Source organism: Quercus suber, unplaced genomic scaffold, assembly GCF_002906115.3.
Source record: "Quercus suber isolate HL8 unplaced genomic scaffold, Cork oak 2.0 scaffold_326, whole genome shotgun sequence".
Lineage (NCBI taxonomy): Eukaryota > Viridiplantae > Streptophyta > Magnoliopsida > Fagales > Fagaceae > Quercus > Quercus suber.
In genome coordinates this window covers 44,396-71,660 of record NW_027069779.1, presented here as the reverse complement: position 1 = coordinate 71,660, position 27,265 = coordinate 44,396, and the positions used below count along the sequence as shown (strand labels likewise).

Here is a 27,265-nt window from a genome sequence, read left to right as displayed (position 1 = left end):
ACCGAAGTAGCTTTGGAATTAATAATGGCACAAAGGAGTCATTGCCATAATCAACCTTTAGGGAAGATCAGTGTTATCTCACTATCCCTTTCCCCTTTTGGCAATGGGTTCTTTGTGTAAAGCTAATCCAGAGGAGAAAGGTTAGCAATCTTCATGTTGTCCATTATTGCGCCACCCACAACACTTTGACAAAAGACATTCCTGCTGGACAAAAACAAATTAATTAAATTTAATGGCTTATGTCTTTTGGGCTTATTCGAAATTAATGTTTGTTGGAATTCATTGTTTTTGTTTAGGGACCAAAATAATATTTTACCAGTTTATTTCTTGAAGATGTTGAATTTGGACACTCATATCATATCTTTATAATTTTGATATTTATAGTCTTCCATAATTTGATTAGTTGTGAAAAGTTGACTGGATTGTCCCCCTGTGAACCACAAGTATTGGGCAGGCTAGCTAATGTGAGGGAAAGAATATAAAAAGTTGACATGTGTTTGAAACAATATTGCAAACTAGCATCTCGAGTTTTATAGGTTCGATTTCCATCTAAAAATTGAGGCTCAAAGACTTGATTATTGCTTGTTGATTTGGAATTATAATGCTACATGGATCTTGAGTCTTATAGACTTGTAAGACTCGATTTTCATCTGGAAAATTCCATTAACTAATCTTTGAAGTATAAGTTGCCACATGGATCTTAGTCTTATAGACTCGAGTTCTAAAAAGTAAAACCAGGTTTTTAATACTCGATTTTTGTTGGGCAAAATTTTATAAACACAGATTAGCTCCTCAGTAACACTGCACAATCTCACCCATAACACTCCTGGCCTTTAACACTCCTCACACTCCTCAGTAACTCAATGTCTCACTCACTCATAACACGCACACTTCTCAAACCACATTGCCTCTCTTTGTCACTACTCCCTCTCAACCAATTTACATCTCAGGTAAGGGTTTGGATTTTAATGTCATTGAAATTGGGTATTATTTGTTGTTGGGTGTGGGTTAAAATATTTGACTATTATTTAACATAACTTAGTTAAAATACCATGATATTGTGAATATATACAACTTTGTTTTGTTAATGTAAATATTTTGACTATTTATTTGCATGGTTTTTGTTAGCAAAATGTAGGCGAAAAGCACATTTTAGTCCCTACATTTTTAGGCGATTTCCATTTTAGTCCCTAAATTTTATTTTTACCGCTTTTAGTCCCTATCCTGAAAAACGCTTCCGTTTTGGTCCCTGTCGTTACATCAGAGACGGAAAATGCACACGTGGCAAACGGCAGAATTAAAAAATATTTAAAATATTTTATTTTATTTTAAAATAAAATAAAATTTTAATTATCAATAATTTTAAAATAAAAATTTTAAAAATTTTAATTAAAAATATTTGTTCTTCATGTTTTGTGTATAATTTGGAACTCGAGTCTAGGAAACTCGATTTCCACTTCTTTTTTTTTTTTTTTTTTTTTTTTTTTTTAAGTCTAACTTACTAAAATGTTTCATCTGCATGCGTTTTTGCAAATTTTTTCTAAAAATCTACTATTTTTTTTTGTTAAGAATTTAAGGTTAATTGGAAAAAAAAAAATTCCAAAGTATTGTATAGTAAAAGTGAGTTTTTTTTTTTTTTTTTTTTTTTTTTTTTTTTTTTTTTTGAGTTAGGAATTGTAAAGATGGAAAAACAAGGGATTTTATTAAAAAATAACTATAAAACCTAAACTATATTATTAGTTAGGCAAGGTTTGAAACAAATTTCATTTCTAACAAATCGAGTCTAGAGGACCCCGCCCCAACTGTGTAGATATTATCCGCTTTGGGACCCATACTCTTCACGGTTTTGTTCTTCCCCAAAGCACACAACAGTGGGGGAAAAGGCCTCTACACATTAAAGGGAGGTTGTTGGGAAATTTAGACCCCGGTTGAAAGAATTAACAAGTTTTAAACCCAAGTTGTTAATTAGATTTATTATGAATAAAACTTGTTAAAGCAAAGAAATATCAATAACATGTCAAAATCATGCAGCGGAAAAATAAATAAGATAAGATATGATGACCTAGCAAAACCAATGAAACCAACCAGTTTCACAGTAAAAAACCTGGGGGGAAATCTTCCCGAAAAGCAATCCACTAGAGTAAAGAGAAGTTTCAGATCTAGTACAAAACCTTTGTCCCCAGACTCTACAATTCTCGTAGATGAACTCACAGTAGAAACCTTCTACCGCTTTAGAACCTTTAAACTCTTCAATATATGAATGCCACCCTTTTATGTTGCATGGATCCCAATACGTGATTAACTCCTTTGCACGAATCCTAGTATGTGACTCACTCACCAACTTGAGGAAGAAGAATATTGGCTGCAAAGTTCTTCACTTCATCAACAATGAAGATTAAGAAGCACTTGGTTACAAAACCCTAAGGCGCAAAGACGCAGTAGCTTCTTTCAGAGAGAATAAGGCATCGGTTACCTTGTATTCTCTTTGTATTCTTTTATGTGACGGCCTCTAAAATAAGCCTTATATAGGTCTAGGGTTGTGAGAAAAGAAACCCTACACAAATACAAAAGCCTGGTTTAAAAATCAGATTTGAAAATTCTGATTTCCCGTAACCTCGATCGATTTGGAGGTGTCGAGTTTTAAATCTCGATAAATAGCTAGGTGTCGAGGAGGTGTTGAGAAGCTGTCAAGGGGATAGGAGCTTTCTTGATCGATCCACCAGCTGTCGAGAAGGTGTCGAGATTGTAATAACAATCAACTTGAAGAGCTCGATAGATAGCCAGTTGTCGAGAGGTGTCAAGTAGGTGTCGAGCTATCTGTCTGCAGGTGTTGAGCTATCTGTCCAACTTTAATGAACATCTTTTCTTCACTTGTTTCTTGGTCCAATCTTCATAACTTTAATACTAGACTGGAACAACATGTTTCTTGAAGTATTAAACACATCCTAGATCTACCCAAATACAAATAAAGTGCGTTTTGTCAAAGGATTAGCCAACTACATAAAATATTGACATATGTTCCTAACAAGTGAACCACATATGTCTTAACAGAGGTCATTCCTTACAAATACATTCCCATGTGCTTCTCTAGGCGATGTGGGATTCCATGGAATGTAAGACTCCCCTTTTTGGGTCACTACAATCCACCCCCCTTACAAGCATACACATCCTTGCATATGAGGCCCACACTTCCGGCTAGGGCATGGCTCTGATACCATCTGTAACAACCCCGCCCCAGCTGTGTAGATATTGTCCGTTTTGGGGGTGCCAAGGAAACTGTTTGCGTACTCCCTGGGAACACCCGCATGGTTTTGTTACCCCGAATGACACGCCTCTACCACTACTACACATCCAAGTGAGTATGGAAATCGAGTGTAAGACACTCGATTTTCAAGTGCAAATTCACTAGGCAAAATCGAGTGTAGAGAATTTGAATTGTTAGAAATCAAATAAGTTTGAAACGATGTTTAACTAATAATATAGATTGAGTTTTATAGATATTTTTTAATAAAATCCCAAAACAAGCCAGCACTATTTTCCTTGAAGAATGGCTGAGCATTATTGGATGTAACAGTAGTGTTTTTGTTCTTTTGAGTTAGGAATTGTAAAGATGGCAAAACAAGCCACCACTCTTTTCCTTGAAGAATGGCTGAGGAGCATTAGTGGATGTAACAGTAATGTTGACTCCACAAATTCTTCTTCCTCATCTGCCCGAGCTATTATTCAAGCATGGGCTGAGCTTAGAGACTCCCTTCAAAACCAATCATTTCATACACATCACCTCCAGTCTTTGAAAACCCTCCTTAACTCTCAAACTTCTCTTCATGTTGCTGACCCACAAGCAAAAGTTGTTCTTTCCCTTCTTTCCTCTTCATACATATCTCTTCCAAATGAATCATACCCTCTCTTTCTTAGACTTCTTTATATATGGGTCAGGAAATCCTTCAGACCCTCTTTGGTTCTTATCAATTCTGCTGTGGAGGTCCTCTCTCATCTTTTTAATGCTCAATTTGATTCTAGGAAGTGTCCTCTCTTATTATCCGAAGGTGTTCTCCTTCTGGGTGCATTTGCTTTTGTGCCTTCTTTGTCTGAAGGCTCTAAAACTGTCTGCTTGGACATGCTCTGTAGGCTGTTGGAAGAGGAGTACCAATTGATTGGTTCATATGGAGAACTTATTTCGGATGTTCTTGCAGGGATTGGGTATGCTCTATCTTCTTCTGTGAATGTTCATTATGTTAGAATTTTAGATTCTTTATTGGGGATTTGGGGCAAAGAAGGTGGGCCTTGTAGTAGTATTACTCATGGGCTCATGATTCTGCATTTGGTTGAATGGGTGTTGTCTAGTTTGATCAATTTCCGTTGTTTTGAGAAAATAAATGTTTTTGCCTGCGAGAGTGTAGAGATTTCAAAGGCTAACTATGTCCCATTTGCCATTGTCATGTCTGCGGCTGGAGTGTTGAGGGTTCTCAATGGATCTAAAATGAATGGTCTGGGGCTAGATATTGTTTCCAAATTAAGGGGCTCTGCAGAGGACAGGGTAGAATTTTTTGCAAGAGANTTAAAATATTTTATTTTATTTTAAAATAAAATAAAATTTTAGTTATCAATAATTTTAAAATAAAAATATTAAAAATTTTAGTTAAAAATATTTGTTCTTCATGTTCATGTTCTTCTTAAGAAACATGATTGCCCAGAAATTCAAGATTTTCTTCTCTTTCATTTCATTTTCTTAGCATCCAAATAAGCAAAAGCATATTAAAAACCATCATCAAACCCAAATACTCTAAGACCATCATCAAACCCAATCATTAAACCCAAATACTCTAACAAAACCCAAAACACTTAAGCAGTCCCACCTATTACTATCGACCCAGAGTTAGCGAAACGAGGACATCGGTGAAGACGTTGAGACAGACATCGGTGAAGACGTTGACGGAGGACTTATCGTCGTCCTGATCGGCGGTGGTGATTCCGAGCACGTAGATCGAGTTCACGAGAGGTACACAACGTGGTACCGGCTTTCCACTCCTACGATGAGCAAAGGGATTTTATTAAAAAATAACTATAAAACCTAAACTATATTATTAGTTAGGCAAGGTTTGAAACAAATTTCATTTCTAACAAATCGAGTCTAGAGGACCCCGCCCCAACTGTGTAGATATTATCCGCTTTGGGACCCATACTCTTCACGGTTTTGTTCTTCCCCAAAGCACACAACAGTGGGGGAAAAGGCCTCTACACATTAAAGGGAGGTTGTTGGGAAATTTAGACCCCGGTTGAAAGAATTAACAAGTTTTAAACCCAAGTTGTTAATTAGATTTATTATGAATAAAACTTGTTAAAGCAAAGAAATATCAATAACATGTCAAAATCATGCAGCGGAAAAATAAATAAGATAAGATATGATGACCTAGCAAAACCAATGAAACCAACCAGTTTCACAGTAAAAAACCTGGGGGGAAATCTTCCCGAAAAGCAATCCACTAGAGTAAAGAGAAGTTTCAGATCTAGTACAAAACCTTTGTCCCCAGACTCTACAATTCTCGTAGATGAACTCACAGTAGAAACCTTCTACCGCTTTAGAACCTTTAAACTCTTCAATATATGAATGCCACCCTTTTATGTTGCATGGATCCCAATACGTGATTAACTCCTTTGCACGAATCCTAGTATGTGACTCACTCACCAACTTGAGGAAGAAGAATATTGGCTGCAAAGTTCTTCACTTCATCAACAATGAAGATTAAGAAGCACTTGGTTACAAAACCCTAAGGCGCAAAGACGCAGTAGCTTCTTTCAGAGAGAATAAGGCATCGGTTACCTTGTATTCTCTTTGTATTCTTTTATGTGACGGCCTCTAAAATAAGCCTTATATAGGTCTAGGGTTGTGAGAAAAGAAACCCTACACAAATACAAAAGCCTGGTTTAAAAATCAGATTTGAAAATTCTGATTTCCCGTAACCTCGATCGATTTGGAGGTGTCGAGTTTTAAATCTCGATAAATAGCTAGGTGTCGAGGAGGTGTTGAGAAGCTGTCAAGGGGATAGGAGCTTTCTTGATCGATCCACCAGCTGTCGAGAAGGTGTCGAGATTGTAATAACAATCAACTTGAAGAGCTCGATAGATAGCCAGTTGTCGAGAGGTGTCAAGTAGGTGTCGAGCTATCTGTCTGCAGGTGTTGAGCTATCTGTCCAACTTTAATGAACATCTTTTCTTCACTTGTTTCTTGGTCCAATCTTCATAACTTTAATACTAGACTGGAACAACATGTTTCTTGAAGTATTAAACACATCCTAGATCTACCCAAATACAAATAAAGTGCGTTTTGTCAAAGGATTAGCCAACTACATAAAATATTGACATATGTTCCTAACAAGTGAACCACATATGTCTTAACAGAGGTCATTCCTTACAAATACATTCCCATGTGCTTCTCTAGGCGATGTGGGATTCCATGGAATGTAAGACTCCCCTTTTTGGGTCACTACAATCCACCCCCCTTACAAGCATACACATCCTTGCATATGAGGCCCACACTTCCGGCTAGGGCATGGCTCTGATACCATCTGTAACAACCCCGCCCCAGCTGTGTAGATATTGTCCGTTTTGGGGGTGCCAAGGAAACTGTTTGCGTACTCCCTGGGAACACCCGCATGGTTTTGTTACCCCGAATGACACGCCTCTACCACTACTACACATCCAAGTGAGTATGGAAATCGAGTGTAAGACACTCGATTTTCAAGTGCAAATTCACTAGGCAAAATCGAGTGTAGAGAATTTGAATTGTTAGAAATCAAATAAGTTTGAAACGATGTTTAACTAATAATATAGATTGAGTTTTATAGATATTTTTTAATAAAATCCCAAAACAAGCCAGCACTATTTTCCTTGAAGAATGGCTGAGCATTATTGGATGTAACAGTAGTGTTTTTGTTCTTTTGAGTTAGGAATTGTAAAGATGGCAAAACAAGCCACCACTCTTTTCCTTGAAGAATGGCTGAGGAGCATTAGTGGATGTAACAGTAATGTTGACTCCACAAATTCTTCTTCCTCATCTGCCCGAGCTATTATTCAAGCATGGGCTGAGCTTAGAGACTCCCTTCAAAACCAATCATTTCATACACATCACCTCCAGTCTTTGAAAACCCTCCTTAACTCTCAAACTTCTCTTCATGTTGCTGACCCACAAGCAAAAGTTGTTCTTTCCCTTCTTTCCTCTTCATACATATCTCTTCCAAATGAATCATACCCTCTCTTTCTTAGACTTCTTTATATATGGGTCAGGAAATCCTTCAGACCCTCTTTGGTTCTTATCAATTCTGCTGTGGAGGTCCTCTCTCATCTTTTTAATGCTCAATTTGATTCTAGGAAATGTCCTCTCTTATTATCCGAAGGTGTTCTCCTTCTGGGTGCATTTGCTTTTGTGCCTTCTTCGTCTGAAGGCTCTAAAACTGTCTGCTTGGACATGCTCTGTAGGCTGTTGGAAGAGGAGTACCAATTGATTGGTTCATATGGAGAACTTATTTCGGATGTTCTTGCAGGGATTGGGTATGCTCTATCTTCTTCTGTGAATGTTCATTATGTTAGAATTTTAGATTCTTTATTGGGGATTTGGGGCAAAGAAGGTGGGCCTTGTAGTAGTATTACTCATGGGCTCATGATTCTGCATTTGGTTGAATGGGTGTTGTCTAGTTTGATCAATTTCCGTTGTTTTGAGAAAATAAATGTTTTTGCCTGCGAGAGTGTAGAGATTTCAAAGGCTAACTATGTCCCATTTGCCATTGTCATGTCTGCGGCTGGAGTGTTGAGGGTTCTCAATGGATCTAAAATGAATGGTCTGGGGCTAGATATTGTTTCCAAATTAAGGGGCTCTGCAGAGGACAGGGTAGAATTTTTTGCAAGAGATATTATTTCTAGAAGTGGTGTTATGAATGCAGATAATGATCCCACATGCAGTCTTCTACTACAGTGCATTTCATTGGCCCTGACTCGAAGTGGCCCAGTTTCATCCTGTGCCCCTCTGCTAATGTGCCTTGCTTCTGCATTATTGACTGAAATCTTTCCCTTACGGCATTTATATACAAAAGTACTTGACTTCTCACATAGAAATTCAGCTAGACTAAGGCATGATGAGGTCAAAAAGCATTTGGAAAGTTTTCTTTTTAAGGAAGCAGGGGCCATAACTAGTGTTTTCTGCAATCAATATGTTTCAGTAGATGTAGAGAGTAAGGGTGTGGTGGAGAATCTTATATGGGATTACTGTCAAGATATCTACTTGGGGCATCGGCAAGTAGTTTTGATGCTTCGGGGTAAAGAGAATGAACTAGTTGGGGATACGGAGAAAATTGCTGAATATGCTTTCCTTATGGTTGTACTTTTTGCATTGACCGTCATGAAGCACAAGTTCAATTCAAAATCCACCCAGGAAACTCAGTGGGATGTATCAGTGCGCATACTAGTTTCATTTTCTTGTTTAGAGTATTTTCGGCGTATTCATTTACCAGAGTATATGGATACAATTCGAGGGGTTGTTGCGAGTGTTCAGGAGAATGAGTCTGCCTGTGTCTCTTTCGTGGAATCTATGCCCTCTTACATGGACATGACCAATGGAACAAGTAGGGTTGTCTACCATTTTAACTGTAGTTTTCATGATTAAATTTTTATTCTCCACTTTGAGGTCCTTAATGACACCACCCCCCGGCCCCAAATTTTATGTGTAGACATTGCTAACCTTGATAAGATTTGTTTGTTGTCTTGTAGAGTTTTCCTTATCTCAAAAAGTAGAGTATGTATGGTCCAATGATGATGTGCAAACTGCTCGCATATTATTTTACCTACGTGTCATTCCAACTTGCATTGAACATGTTCCTTACCTTACACTTAGGAAGGTTGTAATTCCAACTATGTTCTCTATGTTCTTGTATCCTTACACAAAACAACTCAATTTTTATAAGAATGTCAGCTTTTATATGTCATGGTGAACATTTTGCTTCCTTATTACAAACTCAATTAGATACATGGGACATCCAAATGGAAAAGTTGCTCGAGCCTCACATTCCATGTTTGCGGCATTCATATCCTCAGGGAAGGATCTTGTTCAGGACGAGAGATTGTCATTAAAGGAGCAGTTTGTTTTCTATTACATGCAGAGATCTTTATCGGTATTGAAAGCAATTAAAACGATATTAATCAAACATGAGCTTGATCATCAAAGGTTGGATACTCACTTTGTTTTTTGTTGTAATGTAGGGATATCCTGCCATCACTCCTTTTGAGGGTATGGCTTCTGGGGTTGTAGCCTTGGTTCGAAATCTTCCTGCTGGAAGTCCTGCCATATTCTATTGTATTCACAGTCTTGTGGAAAAAGGCAGCACATTCTGTGGTGACATCTTTGCTCAGGAAGCTGATTGGTTGAGAAACAGGCAAGGAGATTCAGATGCTTGCAAAAAAATCCTAGAGTTGCTTCTACGGCTTATTTCCCTCATTGATATACAGGTCATTTTATTCTTATATATTTTATATTTGCAATTCCTCATAAAATTTCAGTTGACTCTCCCCTTCATTTCTGTTTACCATGTAAAAAGTAAGTCCCTTCTAGTTTAATATTATTCCACCTCAAACAATCATTATGGTGTGATAAAGGTTTCAGAGGAAGATATTGCAATTGAACTGAAGCTATATATAGCAAATTTCAGATATAGGTAGTGTTCAAAATAGAAGTTGTGGAAAGGACTTACAGCATCTTGTCTATTCCCTCCCATTATTCAACTTATTTAATATTTGCATTTGTGTATTTGTCCAGGTGCTACCGAACTTGATGAAGCTGTTGGCGCAATTGATTGTCCAGTTACCAAAAGATGGCCAAAATATGGTTCTTAATGAGTTATATTCACAGGTTGCAGAGTCTGATGATGTTACACGTAAGCTGACTTTGGTTTCATGGCTGCAGTCACTGTCTTACCTCTGTGCTCAAGCTACAAGTGGAAGTGCCACCTCCAAAGGGGTGCAAAAAGAAGTGAACATGACTTCTGCATGGAGCACAGACTCATTAATCCTTTCTAGACTAAATGCACGACTTTGAGACATTGAGGTGCAGATTTTGGATTACCCTCCTCTCCTTTTGATGGACTTTTGTACCTTAATTCTTTAGTGCTTCTAGTGCTTGTTGCTGATATCTCAGTATGTTTTCAGGAGTGATATATAGAAATATGAACTTGCATCAGTTATATTCTTGTTCACCTCACTAATGCAATAAATACATAAATCACTTGTAGTTTCTATATGTTCATACTTTCCCACTCAGCCCAACACTTGTTAAAAAATGATGATCTACATTTATGCATAATTATATAAATTTGTCAGTTTGTGGGTGTAAACTTGATTATATATATATATATATATGTATTAGTTTATTGCAAATTGAAGTCATACCTTATAGAGGGAAGATCTGAACTTGGCGATCTTGTAGACCGTCTTTGCTTGCAGATAAAGACTTAAATATAAATATGGCTTTCTTATCTTGCTTTTCATATTTCACTTTTGAGGCAATTTATACATACTAATGCTTCAATTTTTTTTTTTTGATGGCAAACATTTCACATATTTTGGTTTTAGGTAGGACAGAAAATAAATAAAAGTTAACAGAAAAATTTAACAATTGGTCAACAGAAAATCAACCCTTCTCAGTGGAAAATGTCTCTTCGCCCATCTATCTCACCACCATCTCTGTTCCCAACGGTAAACTCATTGTTCCACACTCTCAGTCACTCCTGAGCATGGCATCCAGGTAAATTCTTCATCTCTTTTCTATTTTTGTATATAACAAGCCTTTTTTTTTAAATGAATTTTCTCTGTGTGTTTATCAAATTTGGGATTATTTGGCTAGCTTTTTGTCGTGTTTTTGTTCTGATCTGTGCATTTTTGGTTCGGATCTGGGAATTTTCTCTGTTATCTTGATCTCTTACGCTCCATTTGTTTTGAAGTAAAATATTTTCAAATGTAAAATATTTTACATGTAAAATATTTTACTGAAAATGTTTTCCTTTTACCATGTTTGGTTGCCAACGTGTAAAATGAAAATTTTCCTTCAATCACAAAAAACCCAAACTCAAATTTTCTAATTTCGGTCAAAGCACAGCCATGATTCAAAATATAGGGCATATGGTGGAAAATAATGAGTGCATAATAAATGAAGGAATAATTAAAGTTGATTTCGTATTTTTGCTGAATCCCATTTTTCAATTAAAATTGTTTGTCTCATATTATCAGATATTTTGAAGTATCATGTAGGAACAGATATTGAGTCTCTATATGTCACTAGGATGGGAAGTATGTGAAACTGGCAAATTTTTATAAGACAAAGTTTAGCTACAAAATTGGTTGTAGCATAAGGCTACAACCTTACTTAATATTTTTTTATTAGATATGAATTTGACAAATCCACCATTGGATTACTTCTTTTTCTTATATCTTCCATGCTTGCAAAATTTCGAGAAAATTAAAGATCAATAGCTATGTCATCAATAAATTGCTTAAATTGCAAATTTCTGTAGTTTAAAATTATGCATAAAATATAAAATTATAGATCTATAATAAATAACATCCGATTGACACAAAAGTTTAGAGTGTAAAGAACATGTAACTCAACGGTTAGATTTTCAAAATATGCAGTATTGTTTATTTTATTGAGTAAAGTTGTAGCCTTATGCTACAACCAATTTTGTAGCTAAATTTTGTCTATTTTCATATCTGTGTTCCTTGTGCTATAGACCAATGGGAAAGATAATGCATATTTGGCATTTGAAAGAGCTTTTTGGGTGGGCCTATTGGGGTTTAAATTCTTGACAACTCTGAATCAGTTTTGTGCAATTCCAGTGGGGATTTGGGGTCTATCTAGTAAATGTTAAATTTTGGATACTATCACATGTCAAGGTTGTTTTGTGCAATTCTTATCTTGGATGCTTGAGCTGTTTCATATAGTGAGGTTTTTAAAAATATTTTCACAAGCTGGCTTTTGCTGAATGAGTCTTGGAGGCTTAGACTTAGTGGAGCTATGCTTTGTGATTTGTGGAAGATTGCTTAGTGCATATGCTATGAGAGCCTGTTTATTGATTTTAACTTCCACATTCAACACTCATCTACATTTTTTGTTTCACCTGATGTTTTCAGTAGTTGATTTAAATTCATAATTTGTTTCCACCTTTTAATTTGTTTTTTTTTCCCTGCTTATATATATTATCATTATTTAAATCAGAACTGCTTCATGTTTGCAAAGTAGAAAGATCAGACTTAAAAGCTCCAATATGAAAGGTTAATGGAATTATGTTTGCTAGTGACTTTCTTTTGCCTTGTCTTCTGTTTTTAACTGATTTATGCGGAAGTTCAGGTGTTCAAATGATAGAAATAAAATTGCCATTATGCTGACTAGAAGCGTTTGTGCCTATTTGAGAACGGCTTATTTAGTTTTTTGCTGAAAGTATGCTAAAATATACTTGCATTTAAAAATTTTTGAAAAAGTAAGAAAAATGCGGGAAAAAGTGAAGTTTTAAAAAGTTCATAAAAGCTAAAAGATGAGCTTATAAGTTGATGCCAAATAGACACAAATTTTTCTGGTTTTGCTTTTGGAGAGGTTGGTGTTACAATTTCAGCTAAAAAAGAGCTTTACACCCCCCCCCCCCTAAAGCCCCCCCCCCCCCCCCTCCCCAACAAAAAAAAAAAAAAGCACTTTTCAACCCCTCCAAAAACTAAACCAAACAGGCCATTCTTGGAAATTTCGCTAAAGAGCTTTCCAAATAATTGCTTCCCTGTTGGGGAAAAAAACCTGGACCTTCGCTCTTTTTTTTTTTTTTAATGAAATAAATTAAAGACAAACTAGACCTTTGCTAATTGGAAAAGAAAGGGCACAAAACATGAAAATACAAGTAGTGACTAGCGGTGAATGTTATTGTATGAGGATGAAAATGTAAAGATAGCGGTTATTATACGAGGATAGAAATGTAATGTTCAAAAAAACAAACAAAAAACCAGCAAAAGATGATAAGAAGGAGAAAAGAAAAGAAAACAAATCAGAGGAGAGAGGTGCAGTTGAACGTTGTAAAAGATGATAAAAATGTAATTGTAAAAGAGAGACCAAAATCTCTTTAGTTTTCTCCCCAGTTTGGGGAGATTAGTTTTGGTGGGCTCGGAGAGAAAAATAGCCGGGCCTCACCAATTTCCAAACACCCTTCCCACCCATTTTCTCTCTTATTTTTCACTCTCCTTTTTCTATCCTCCCCAAAATCATCCCACACAAACATACTCTAAAGCTAAAGTTGAAATTTGCAATTTTTAAGAAAAAAACTTTATAATTCACTGTTCATACTTTATAAATCCAAAATTTTAAAGCACACTCAAATGCTAAAGAGCTCTTCAGTTTAAAGTTTTATATTGCAAAAGCTCTACTTCTTATAGCAATGCCAAAGTATAACTTTTTTTAAAGCGGTTTTAAACCATTTTCTCAAAGTACAACTTTCTTAAAATTTGATTTTTTAGGTACAATTTTTTTAAGCTGGACCAAACGGGCACTCCATCAATGTGAGTAACAATATTTGGTGTTTGTGGATTATGTTGGTAGAAGGATTAATTTGACGACAGTTGTGCAAATAAAACCATTTAACTATATCCTTCTACCGACAATTGTCAAATTAATTTGTTCATGTTCTCATTCTGTGGCTTTGATATGTTTATGTTAATTTCTTTAACATTCCAGGTGAGTACTGAGTTCTAATAAGAAAGGCAATTTGATATTTCTTTTCTTCATCCTATGGAAGCTTATCCTGTTTACAGCTCGGCTACTAGCTTGGGTTGTTAGGAGTTACCGAGTTAGGTCTGTTCTTGGAATCATTATATTTGTATTGTTTTGGTTTGGAAGTTCTTATGAGTGGATACTGGATAGTCTCAAATAAATTGGAAAGATTGTCGCAGACAGATTTAGTTGCATTTGAGAAGGAATGTTGTCTTTGGGGAGAACCTTGTTGTCTACCTAAGGCTATTTCCTACTACAAGGCAAGCGTCGTTAGATAAATACATTCTTTATTTTTTGTTATCAAAAGATCATGTACAATTAGATAATGATATTGGTGTTGAAATGAAATTGATGCTCTCAAACTTGTGAATGTCCTATTCCAGTTGGCATGGTTGGATACATGTTGCTTGAATTATGCAAGGTTTCTTGTAGTTTCTTTGATGATACCCCAACAAAATGTTGTTGATGGGTTTCATGTTGAGGAGAGGTTATATTTTGATTAAAATTTTTTTTTGTGAACTTGTAAATGTGTGTATTTTTTTTTAATTTAATTTTTGTTTGGTTTTCTAGTTAGTCTACATATTAGTCATGTTGGAGTGATACTAGGAATAACAATTATATTACATGTCTTACAAATTGATGTGTCACTAGTCACAACAAATAATTCAAAGTTGAAACACTCATTTATTATTTGTTGTTGTGGCACTAATCATATTCAATGCCACATTAATTTATAAGTTTTATGTTGTAAAACTTGTAGTGCCTTTAGCATTTTCCTGCACGTTGTGAATGAAAGTTTTAGTTTTTTCAGCCTATTTTCAAGGTTGCAATTAAACAATAGAATAATGAGTCAGTTTTCTAGATTTTTTATTATTTATTTTTTTGTATTGTTGGTGGAAAATGAGTTAGTTTTCCAGGAATGAAAGTGTGCTATTCAGGCAGCTAGCTGATTCAACTGTATTCTTTTGTCCCTTTAAGATTTCTATGAGAATAATTGTTACACCTTTGTAGATGTTAGGAAAAACGTTGACCCGTTATTAAAATGGATTCATGGGACGTTGTAATGAAATAGCAAAGGCCTTGCATTCTGAATATGAAGATTTATTTATTTTTTTTAAAAAAATAAATTTCTTTGATGGTTTGTTCTTAGTTCTTACAAATGAACTTGGGCATATTCTAGAATGACCCTTTAAATGGCTTGTGTGCTTTCTTTTTCAAGTTTGTTATTACAAATGAACTTTGGCATTCTTACAAATGCGCTTTCTTTTTTGCTCTAATATCCATCTTTTCTTATAATATTTAGGGCACTTATGGTATACAGTGATAGAATAACTATTCATGTGGAATAAATATTCAGTTGTTTGATTGTGTTTTGTTACAGGGAATAGCTATTCCTTTTAAAAAGTTATATAATCTCTATTCCTTAACCCTATAAAGATAAAATATCTAAATTCTCATTGGCTCCCCAATCAAAGAATTTTTTTTGCCGCTAATCTCTCTCTCTCTCTCTCTCTCTCTCTCTCTCTCTCCACTAGTGCCATTATGAACGTGCCATAATCTTCAAGATGTTAGAATGAGTAAGCTAGAACTAAAGTCCTCGTGAAATGCTTTTTGCTTTTTATCTTATTGGTAACTGACCTATTTGGAGGACTATGAACTTTCTCCTCAATTATGAGGTTGCTATACCTAGAAATGGAGCTGTGTTTAGAGCAAAAATGGCCAAATAGCACTATGTGGCGAAATATTCAGCAATATACGATTGTTCCCGAAATATTTAGCAATCTACCATTGTTTTGTAACTTGAGTTCTTTAGTAACTCAAGTTTGTTGCCATCGAGTTCCTTAAAAATGTGCCACGGTAGCACCCGGTGATATGGCATTTTGTAATTAAAAATTCCACATAGAATTCGAGTTTATGAAACTCAAGTTCCTCATAATATAAAACTCGAGTTTTGTGTAAATTTTAATGAAGAACTTGTGTTCTACATAAATTTTTATACATGTAACTCGATTTTCTGAAAATTAAGGATTGTGTAATTTTTATAAAAATAAAATGCTTCTCATCTCCCCTTTAGTCACTCTTCCCATATGCGGCTTAGCCCAGGTCTGTGAGCAATCCTTCTGCTTGGTCACCATTGAAATCATTCATCTCTCTCTACCTCTCATTTCATCGGAAAACCAAATCCCACTACATTGTCGATAACTTAGTTTGTCTCTTGCCAGCATGTCAAATCCACCAGATTTAACACCAAAAAGTACGATTCTTAAGCATAGTAGGTTTAATTAAATTTTTCTTGTTAACATTGATGCTAATATGAAGTTGATGCTACAATAAACCATTGTCATTGTAGTGTTGTTGAAAAACAAATTTCCAGTTTATTTGGGTGTATTCTGTTAAAATTTGGATGTTTATGGTTGAAAACTAATTCTTCATATTATTGAATAAACAACATATTTCATTTAAATAATTCTAATTTTAATTTGGACTTGTATATCTCAATGTTATGTTGTAGCAGTTTAGATGTATATGGTTATGTTGAATTTAGTTCATGTTGTTGTGTTAAGTGACACTAGCTATGTCAAATTGGGTAACAAATAATTATGCAAACATAGACCAAAGATGGGGATTGACAAGTGTGATAGTGGGCAGAACTATGGGATGTACTCGCATAATCGTGTTCCATGGATGGCGGTAGAACGATGTCATTGCAGAACATGTCATAATCACTATCGGACAACATACCATCTAATGCCTGAGGGACCTCCTCTTCTAAGGTGTGATCTTGCTTGCGTGTGTGGCCATGACCAGATCAATGCCCTCCACGGTGGCCATGACCTCAACTCTCTCCACAAAAAACACTTTGCCCACCACGCCCTGCAGTCAAATGCCCAAAATCCCAAAACCCTAACTCTATTTATTTCCTCTCCCAAAATCCCAAAACCACAATCAAATGGGTTACCATTTGGTGCACTCACAAACTCTTAAAGACAAACAAATATTATCCAAAACAAAGAGAGGGGTTTTGTACCTTTTGATTCAAAATTGAAGATGCAAGTCGCCAAGTTCTTACTCAATATTGTCAAAGTCGAGATCGGCCTTGAATTGATACTGAGTTCAAGTTTGATTTGGATTCTTAATGGGTGAATGGGTGATTTTAGCTTCATATGAATTTCAGCTTCAGATTCAAACTCAACTATGTTTTCTAGTGAGAGAAGGAAGGGTTTATCAAGGAGAGGGAGAGTGAGAGTGAGAGTGAGAGTGACAATGAAAGCTAATGGAACTTGAGTTCACCATCACATGGAACTTGAATTTCATAAACTCGAGTTCCACGTGGCATTTTAAATTACAAAATTCCATGTCATCGAGTGCCATCGTGGATTTCATTAACAAAATTCGCTGACTCCAAACTCGTGTTACATGTAGAACTCGAGTTTCATAAACTCGAGTTACAAAGCAGTGATAGATTACCAAACATTTTGCGAACAATGGTAAATTACTAAATATTTCGCCAAATAGTGCTATTTGATTGTTTTTGCCCTGTGTTTAGCCTAGAGTCACTTTTGCAGTCCAGCTCTTCGCTGAAAAGCTCAAGTAGATGCTAAATATTTTCTTAACTGAACAAGCTAAACAAGTAATCTCTTGCTAAATAATGGTTAAGAGAGACCTTTCCCCTTGTATTCATTGAACTTGATTTCTCTGATTCATATAAAATGACATTTTTTAATATCATCCGTAAAAATCTAGTCTGCCACCTTACGGTATAATCAAGTAAAATAAATGACTAATTAATTCCAGATTCAAAGGCCAGTCCACACCAATAACTTGCAAAACTGCCAGCTACAATCTAAAAATGGACCTTCAGTTTTTGTCAGCACCTTCATCAAATTTAGCGGAGTTCACAACACGGAAATCCAGCTGCTTCTGATGCTTTGAGAGACGACGTTCATCGAAACTTTCCCATCCTTCAAACTGTAAGAAGCATGTTGTTATCAGGCATTCTGATAAAAATGGCATAAAATGGACTACTAGACAAATGGATCAAGCATATGCACCTGCCGGAGGAGATCCATTGTAATTTCTGTGTTGTGGAGGTCCAGTGTTGAGAGCTGAAGGCACATCTTGAATAGTGTAGAAGGAAGTGATTTTAGCCCATTGTTACTGAGATGCAAAGCCTGCACAGGATTGGGATATTAGCATAAAATCATAAATACACCAACTTTGTACCACGTGCACCTGAAAACATATCATTTTTTTTAAGACGGTGCTCAAGAAGTTGCCACCATCTTTTCTTCTAGATAATATCTGCACTATCCTCATGTTTGTTTGTATGTGTGTGTGTGTGTGTGTTTTTTTTTTAAAGATAGTGCCTCAAGAAGTTGCCACCAACTTCCTTTCCTGATAGTATCCGCACTATCCTGATGTTTATGCATTTTGAATTCCATCTCTTTGAGTAACAATTTGACTTAATAGGAGTTAAAAAGTTTTGTTGTAGGATTGCCAACAAGTTCTAGCTCAACTGGCACCTCCTCCCCTTATATGTTCTAGGTGGAAGGTGAGGTTGGTTGTGGGTTCAAGATTGCGTGCTTGGGTAACTTACCAATTACAAAAACAAAAAATGGTTTTGTTGTAGGTTGACAGGTATAGTTAAGTACAACATTCAGTGTTGACAAAGATAGTGGATACCTGATTTTTTTAGTCACAGGAATACATTGAATTTCAATAAAGTGAAAAACAACTCCTTGTCTTACAAAGACAATTGTAGTGAAGACAATCCTCCCAAACTATCTATTGCTTTGTTGCTAGGCTCAATTACTAGTTTGATCTCCAACTAGTGAAGACTATTGCGGCCAAGACAACCATCCAATCCTTGGATCTTCTATCTGTTTTAATTTTAATGAATTTACTTGATGCGGCAAATGGAACTCACTTTTAAAGGTCATTATAGGTGTAAAAGTTTCAGAAACAAGTCAATTTTGTTAAAATTTAAATTGAGAGGAGATCCAAGGATGACATTGACTTGATTTGAAAGTTGAAGTACCAAACTGACACAATTAATAGTTTAAGTTGGAGGAACAAATTAGTAATTAACTTATATTTATTTCTAAATGTCCAGGACTGACATCTCTGACAGTCCACAGGTTGTCGCACAACCCTCCTAAAACTGAGGTTTCTTATTTTTTGCATGAAAATTTTGGCTTATGGGCTAAATTTTCCATATAAATCCAGCTCACAGTGAAAAGGAAAAAGTGTTGACGTAGAAAGAATAGAGGGTGAAAGAAGAGAATCAATAGCACAAGTACAGACCTTCAAATCATGCAAATTGCCAAAAGTCTCTGGCAACTCTGACAGAAGATTTGATGAAAGATCAACCTGCACCATGTAAAAACCAAGAAAACAATATAAGAAAGATATATACTATAAATATTTAGTATATAAAAGAGCCATTGCTTTTGTCTGGATTGCAATAGTTGGATCATCTACTTTACACCTCAGACCCAAAGGATGAAAGGGGAAAAAAGGGAGGGGAGAGGAGGATTGAATAAAGACAAAGACACCAGAATCATACCTCAATAAGAGAATTACAGTCCCCTATACGTGCAGGAATGATGCTTATCCTGATTCAGAGAGACAATGAAACATCATTAAAACACAAATTATTGGTTATGAGCACGAAATACTCTTCTAAAAATTATTTCCTCAAAACATCATCGTTGTGTAAAAGTCAAGAAACTTTATACATTCCAGAATGTCAGACTATTTGTTTATTTTTTTTTGATAAATAACGAATGAATATTATTAATAATAGAAAAATTGCCAAACCGAGTACATTGGGGATGTACTATGGGGGCACAAATCAAGAAACAAAAGAACAACGGTCAAGGAAAATAGAAAATGAAGAACAAGAAAAATGGGAAAAGACCACACTCCAGACTATTTGTTTATTTATTTTTTGATCTTTGAAATATCCATAAATTTTTGCATTTAAGACATAAAAGGCATTGGGCAAAGAAAATTATATGGACATTAACAATTTTGGTGCTTCCACCCCAAAATGCAAATAAGGAACTAAAGAATTACTAATTTTCTAATAATATATTAAAGCAGAAGCTGAGGGAATGTCAAATTTTGAAACTCTAAATTGTCACATAATGACAAGTGGCATAACTAATATGGTATAAATTTGCCGAGTGTCATAGCCAACTTTGTAGAAATAATTATCCTACTACTAAAAGACTCTTTAATATATATATATATATATATACAACTCTTCCAGAGTGGTATCTCACTGATGGGGGGGAAAAAGTCCAAGTGCTGCCACAATTTTTTGCTCTAAGAAAAAAGTTTAAATAAAACTCTTCTTTACACTCATTCTAATTACTCTATAAATGCTTCGTCATTTTTTTCCACCAAATTGTTTTGAATGTTTTCGGTAATGTATACCAATGAGTGGTTTACAAACCACTTTCACCTACCACTGTTCATTTACAAATATACCTTGACCTGTAAAAATTAGACAGTGCACAGCCAGCACCAATTTAAAACAGAAAAAAGAAAACAAAGTAGTGTACAATATTAATGCAGTCTTCAATTTTGTAAATTTGAATTCACATATCAATGTGCTTGGTTTGGGATGTATCAACTTATTGTAAACAGTTACGGTTTAATGAACCTAAGTGGCAGAAATAGCTCAATTCATCAAAAAAATTCTCCAAAAACAAATATCCAATCTGGGTATAACTGAAAGTCTGAAACTCTGCTGCTCTATTATTTGAGAATAGTAAAATCAATGCAAAGTAAACAACCAAATCTAATATAATCTTTTGAGAGGGAAAAAAATAACAAAACAATTCAGGGGATAAAGACCCAAGAACAGAGTCTGGCCATATATTCTGGTCCATCTGACCACCAACAGGAAGCCATTTCTTTATTACTTCCAGAGATCTCTGCCTCCCATAGATGAGGTAAATTATTAGTTTTTTTTTTTTTGTTCTATACCTTCTAAAGTTTCTCAATATTAAGTTTTTAACTTGGAAATTTTCTATTTGACCAATTGCCAATTGGTGAATCTATGAGATTTGGAATCTGAAGCTTGGTATTGGTTCATTTCGTTGGAATGGAGACTGGGACCTCTTACACCTGAAATTAGTTTTTGGTCATCAGGCGAGCAAAGAATCTCTTCAAGCATGATAGCAGATTGATCTCCTGGACCTGGACTATGCTTTTCATTATGAATTTTATGTCGAACAATTTTGTTATAGTATATAATTAGTATATTGAACTACCAACCTTTTCAGAATTGCCCATTATTCCATAATTTGCATTCACATTTCGATCAATTATTATGAATTTTGGGAGTTAAATATAAAACAAATAATTTATTAAATATTATTACTTTAAGATGAGAGGACAATTCTAGATCTAAAATTTCACTTCCGAAGAACTTTGTTTGAAGGGGTGTTGGCAGGAAGAAGTTTCTCCTTCTCAAACTTCTTAGAGTTTATTGATCATTGTAATTTTAGAGCTTAGCTATGATGTACATCTAGTATACTTCCTGTGAACATCATGCTTTCTGATTTTTTCCTATAACACTTATTAAAAAAAATGTTTTTTGAATTAAAATGCATCATGTACGTTGCACATGATTGCATTTTTTGCCAATTCAAGCAACTGAAGGCTAATAAAAGGATTAGTTTGGGCTTTTCTCAAAGTTTTTCTTAAAAAAAAAAAAAAAAAAAAATTGAGGAAGGCCCAAATTAGAAGAACAAGAGGTCAATTTGATTTAACCCAAAGTTCAAGAGGTTCTATTGCATTTGACCCTTTTTTATTCATCTACACTGGTTTTCTTTTTATTGGTGCAATCTCTTCCTTTTTTTCCCGGTCTTTTCTGTATAGATGTGCTTTGATTTAAATCTCTTAGATGTGCTTGATGGAGGTGGTTCTGGACACTCAATGAAAACACATTTACTTGGGTGACTAATTTATTTATTTATTTATTTATGACAATAAGAATTGCATTACTTAAAAAAAAAAAAACAAAAATCAAATATATCGCATTGACAAAATATATAATCTTTTGGTTTGCAATTTGCAGGGATAGTAACTAAAACCATAATGAAATGCAAATGCTCAATCAACCAAATTACATGAATCTATTAAATCAATGACACAAAATGCTCAATCAACCAAATTACATGAATCTATTAAATCAATGACACAATATTTAAAAATGAATATTAAGAAAGGTAGCAGTGCATTGTGCATACAGGTTAAATCATGCAAGGGAATTAATTAATTTTTTTTTTTTAAAAGAACAATAAAAATATGGCAATGAATCAGTTTTGACATCTTCCAATGCCCATTAAGAAAAACTTATCTTTGCCCAATATAATTAATTACTGCATGCACATTACCTGTTATTATTGACCTTCAAGACCTCAAGCTGAGTCAATAGACCTATTTCAATTGGGAGGCTAGTCAAACTGTTGTTTGCAACATGAAGTTGCCTCAGTGAAGTCAGCACACTAGACCTATTTCAATTGGGAGGCTAGTCAAACTGTTGTTTGCAACATGAAGTTGCCTCAGTGAAGTCAGCACACCCAGTGAAGATGGTAAACTTGTCAAACTGCATTAGCCATACAAGTCATAATAATTAAACATGCAGCATGATGTAAAGAGATCCAAATATCACAAACTCAACTCAAAAACCTTAATTCCAACCAATTGGGATTGGCTATACAGATATCACAAAGAAAACAAGGGAGTAGGGTATAAACTCTTCATACAACTTTTTAGGAAAATAATATGACCATTACAAGCAACATCAGATAACCAAATACCTACTTTTACTGAGATCAAACCATTGCTTATGCAAGGTGCTTCACTTGGCCCGAATAAGGCTTGACAACCGTAAACTTCTTGAAAGACAATAAAAATAACCTATCTAAGACAACAACAAAAACAACAACCAAGCTTAAGTTTCAAAATTTTGGGTTCAAATATATATCCTCAACAAATTAGTTATAGTCGGTCACATGTATTATTCTCCGCCATTCTATCTATATAAATTCATACTCTATGTTACTTTCTTGATTAATATGTCTTTTTTTTTTTTTTACTAATTCTATTAATGTTATTTTTGGTCTTTATCTAACTTTTTTTTGTTCTCTCAACTTAAATCAACCCACTCTTTCTCACTAGTGAATTAATTGCTCTCCTCCAAACATGAACAAACCATCTCAAGCAATTTCCCTTATCTTTTCATCAATAATAGCACCCCTATCTTTAAGCGAATTTCCTCATTTCAAATCCTATTATTCCTTATATTTCTAATTATACATCTTAACATTCTCATTTCAACTACACTCATCTCCTTAATAGCCTGACATTCAATACCATAGAGCATAGCTGGTCTTATAGCAATCTTATAAAATTTTCCCTTCAACTTCATAGGTATTCTTAAATCACACATATATCTTGATGCACTTTTTCACTTCAAAAACCTTACACTTATCCTATGACTAACAACCTTTTTGATCTATCAATCTTAATAAATTATTGATTCAAGATATTTAAAAGCTCTTGCACTTTAGTACCTCCTAACCATCAAGCCTTACAGCCCCTTCATGATTTTGTAAGGAAGAACATAAGCAAATAGTAATGTGTTTTCCCTGTCTCTCTCTTAACAATTGCATGTATTAGTGCAAGATGTGGGAGTCCTTTCCTACTCCTACTTTCCAGACACACTTCAAGCAATATACTGACTTATAATTCTATCATACATAGATATCTTTGGCATTACCTAGAATGTACATAGAAACACAAAAGACTTTCATGGTTTATACTTTAGAGTGAATAATAGGTCATATAATACAGAGAGTACTCACTGGTTTTGGTTCAGAGATAGAACTGTTAGATACTTCAGAGATGTTAGTGCTTCCCAGCTGATGGATTCGTCCATTATAGAATTTGCATTGAGGAACAATTTCTACAAAATTTTGAGAATAAAGTAGTAAAGTTTATTATATTCAAAGTGGTTATAAATCAAATTTAGAAGAAAGAAAGGAGTTTGCTTACTTGAATGGAACTCAAACAGCCAACTTGAGCAGGTACATCTCGAACAGAGTTATTGCTCAAATCAAGGACTCTTGCGGAAGGTCCACAAGCCCACACTTCATCAGGGATGGCCTTTAAAATTTTAAAATACAAGAATAATAGGAAAAAGTTAACACATGGAAGCATTTAAACCAACTTTTATGGATTCAATAAAAGTATAAATGTCATAATTTTTTTTTCTTTTTGTCATTGACAAACTATAATTTGATATTAGAGAGTTTTATGTTAAAAATGAAAGAAAATCTAAACCAATATTTTGCCTACCAGCTTAGGTTCTTGCAGCGTATTCTCTTATGCTTTTGATGCTGTCACAGGCTTGAAGATAAACTTGGGCAGGTCAAAGCTAGTGCTGGTGGGTCAGATCCTACAAGTTGATGGGCTGGCAGATATACTTGGTTGTAAAGTGTCACATTTGCAGTTGAAATATTTGGCACTACCATTTGGCGCTCGTAAGGCACAAACTGTTTGGGATGGCATTCTGTAATGGAAAAAAGTCTGGTGGGCTGGAAAAAAGTTTGACTTATCCAAGGGAGGGCAGCTCACCCTGATCAAGAGTATGCTTTCTAGCCTTCCTACTCGCCTCATGTCATCATTTCCTCTAGTAGCTGGATTAGCAAATATAACAGAGAAACTGTAAAGAGATTTTTTTATGAGGAAGTATGGGGATGGTTCAATTTCCATTTAGTCAATTGGCACTCCATTTTCACCCCAATCCAACAAGGACACTTGGGGGCTTGGAGTTTACTGACCTTCAATCAAGCCTTTCTTGGCAAATGGTTATGACAATGCATGGTGGAAACAGAATCTCTTTAATGAAATCAATAAATAAGAAATATGGTAGTGCCTGGGGAGGATGGTGTTTAGATGTTGGGAAGGTACCACATGGCGTGAGCCTTTGGAAGCGTATTCATCATGGATAGACTACTTTTGCAAGATATGTTATATTAGATGTGGGGGCTGGCATAAGGGTTCGTTTTTGGCATGTTTATTGGTGTGAGGGTGATGCTTTCAAGAAAAGATACCTAGAGATTATCATGATAGCTAGAAATAAAGATGCCACAATGGCGGAGTATTTGAATGCATCCAATGGCAGTGTGCATTAGATTCCTTCTTTTAACAAACAACACATGATTTGAAGTTAGAATCTGTAGCTCTTTTCTTAGATGAATTATATTCAGCAAAGGTTTATCCAGGCCAAGACAATTAGTGGCCCTAACAACTGATCACATGAGGAAAAGAGTTATTATAATTATGGATTGGTGTTCTATGTGCAAATCTGATGGGGAGTCAATGGGTCACTTAATTCTTTATTGTGAAGTTGCAAGAGACCTACAGTCGCTTATCTTGTGTTTGTTTGGGGTGCATTGGGTAGCTGAAGACTGTTCTAGAAGTTTTGGCTGTTGGATAGGTTCCTTTGGTAAAAAAGCAAGTTCATAGACTTGAAAGATTATTCTGTTGTGTTTAATGTGATGTATATGGAGAGAGAGAGAGAGAGAGAGAGAGAGAGAGAGAGAGCAGAATGCTAGAACATTTGAAAGACGGGAATCATCAGTAAGTCAATTTAAGTTTATTTTTCTGTGATCCTTATATATGTGGGGATATGCTGCCAGATCTACTGCTTCTTCATATTTTTTTTAGCTTTTCTTGATAATTTGAATTTTCTACGTTAACTTTCTTGCGCTCTACTTTGTATACATCCTGTGTACATGGGTAGCACCCCATATTCTGGATTTTAATGGAATTGTTTTTTATCTTACTCATCAAAAATACGTTCCCTACAAGAGCCAAAAACCTCTTTATTTTTATACTTAGAATAAAAAAATCCGCCAGACTTACTACTTCCATTAGCATAAAAAATGATCTCAATACTAGTGATATGGTTGAGACACATTTGTTAGTTGTTACAGATAAGGCCATCATGGCTGCAAATTTTTCCTACAGAATACATATTCAATCAACAATGACATCCAACAACACTGATGCCTGATTTTTTCATATATACCCAACTAAATTTAGTTCTATTTATAACAAATTTAGACATATTAATTAAATTCCAAGAGATATTCAGCAATGTGGAAATTACTAAGAGCAAACCAAGTCCATAATAAAGAAGAACCGCTATTGATTGATACCTTCAAGTTGCATTGAGACAATGCTACAACTCCAGTTGCCTTCCATCGTTCTAATCTGTTCTTGTCCACAGGAACTTGCGGCTTCTCCAATTTATTATTAGCATTGTCAACTCTCCTTGGTACACTCTGAGCTTGTTTTAGTATTGGCCCATCCTAATTCATTCAAAAACAAACCCTAAATTTAATTAAACAGCTTACTGAAATTTTGAATTTCCATTTTTATCTCTGCACACGTAAATGAAGTGGAAATGTATGATGTATGTACCCCTTGGTGCAAACCCTGAGAGGCCATGAGCATGACCTTGGCACCACTGGTGATCTCCGATGCTCTCAACGTCATCGTATCGACCAAAACCTTCCCTATCCACAAAGATACAAGTTTCATTCAAGAGAGAGAAAGCGAGAATTCAGAGAGAGAGAGAGAGATGGAACCTTTGAAGATGAGCTTTTGGCCACGAGTGAGGACATTGGTAAGGGGTTGGAGAAGGGATTTGAGGTGAGTGATGGTGGAGTCAGGTGAGAGAGTGAGCGGAATTGATCTGCCGCTGAATTTGATTGAGATCGTTATGTCGTTGCTCTCGCCTTTGCCTTTTCCATTCGGATCGGCTGCACCGCCCTCCTCCATTGCTGTGCCTTGTTCGGTCGGAGGTGAGTGAAGATCGACTCTCTGCCTCTGTCTGTGTCTCAGGGAGTATCGTGTCCGAGAGCCTAGGGGCTGCACTGGTATTTCACTTTTTTATCTTTTGTTCCTTGAAAATTCTTTTCTTTAAAATATTTTTTTAAGCAACACTGTTTCTTTTTTTGGTGTTTGGTTATATTAATAAAATAATTTTTTTTTTTTTTTTTTTGGACTTTGGAGTCTTGGACCTTTAAAAATCACTTTACCCCCTGAATTTTTACATAGATATTAAATAAAAAAAATTAATTCATCACCTTAAATTAAAATATTAATTTTTCTAAAAAAAATTAAAAAATTAATATAAAACAACTAAACCCATTCTAAAACATTAATACAATTTATACTGAAAATTCCACTAATAAGTATAATCAAAACAGGAGTGCAACAAAAAAACCTAAATCAATAACCAAAAAAAAATCAAATAAATTTGCATGTTCACATGCATATAATGAATCTCCAAGGGGACACTTAAAAGTTTTTTGTGTGCAACTTTTAAAATTTTGAGGCAACTCTCGAAGTTTTGAGGCATAACATGATCTAAAGGTTTGAGGAGCTATT

General features: G+C 35.1%; 3 protein-coding genes across 5 annotated transcripts; 2 read left to right on the top strand and 1 right to left on the bottom strand.

Moving 5' to 3' along the window:
• Nucleotides 1–3,568: 3,568 nt before the first annotated feature.
• Nucleotides 3,569–4,582, top strand: LOC136071562 (uncharacterized). Its single transcript, XM_065783018.1, has one exon. It carries the CDS (start codon nucleotides 3,611–3,613, stop codon nucleotides 4,580–4,582), a length of 972 nt encoding a protein of 323 aa, XP_065639090.1. The 5' UTR covers nucleotides 3,569–3,610.
• Nucleotides 4,583–6,919: 2,337 nt separating this feature from the next.
• On the top strand, nucleotides 6,920–14,153 carry LOC112040719 (uncharacterized). 3 transcript variants are annotated; one of them, XM_065783037.1, is made up of 9 exons: nucleotides 6,920–8,615; nucleotides 8,761–8,920; nucleotides 9,014–9,161; nucleotides 9,250–9,495; nucleotides 9,803–9,871; nucleotides 9,950–10,090; nucleotides 10,669–10,786; nucleotides 13,531–13,572; nucleotides 13,748–14,153. In XM_065783037.1, exons 1-6 carry the CDS (start codon nucleotides 6,959–6,961, stop codon nucleotides 10,079–10,081), a joined length of 2,412 nt encoding a protein of 803 aa, XP_065639109.1. In that variant the 5' UTR covers nucleotides 6,920–6,958; the 3' UTR covers nucleotides 10,082–10,090; nucleotides 10,669–10,786; nucleotides 13,531–13,572; nucleotides 13,748–14,153. The 3 variants fall into 3 exon arrangements, with proteins under 3 accessions (XP_065639109.1, XP_065639107.1, XP_065639108.1); XM_065783035.1 differs by having other exon boundaries at nucleotides 9,803–10,090; XM_065783036.1 differs by having other exon boundaries at nucleotides 9,803–10,090; nucleotides 10,615–10,786.
• Nucleotides 14,154–17,430: 3,277 nt separating this feature from the next.
• LOC112040724 (LRR repeats and ubiquitin-like domain-containing protein At2g30105) lies at nucleotides 17,431–26,775 on the bottom strand. Its single transcript, XM_065783034.1, has 11 exons — nucleotides 26,461–26,775; nucleotides 26,294–26,388; nucleotides 26,029–26,181; nucleotides 23,858–23,968; nucleotides 23,668–23,768; nucleotides 22,312–22,406; nucleotides 22,195–22,237; nucleotides 19,350–19,398; nucleotides 19,088–19,153; nucleotides 17,836–17,955; nucleotides 17,431–17,752 (listed from the first exon to the last, which is right to left on the bottom strand). The coding sequence occupies exons 1-11, from the start codon at nucleotides 26,651–26,653 to the stop codon at nucleotides 17,642–17,644; spliced, it is 1,137 nt and encodes a 378-aa protein (XP_065639106.1). The 5' UTR covers nucleotides 26,654–26,775; the 3' UTR covers nucleotides 17,431–17,641.
• Nucleotides 26,776–27,265: the final 490 nt, after the last annotated feature.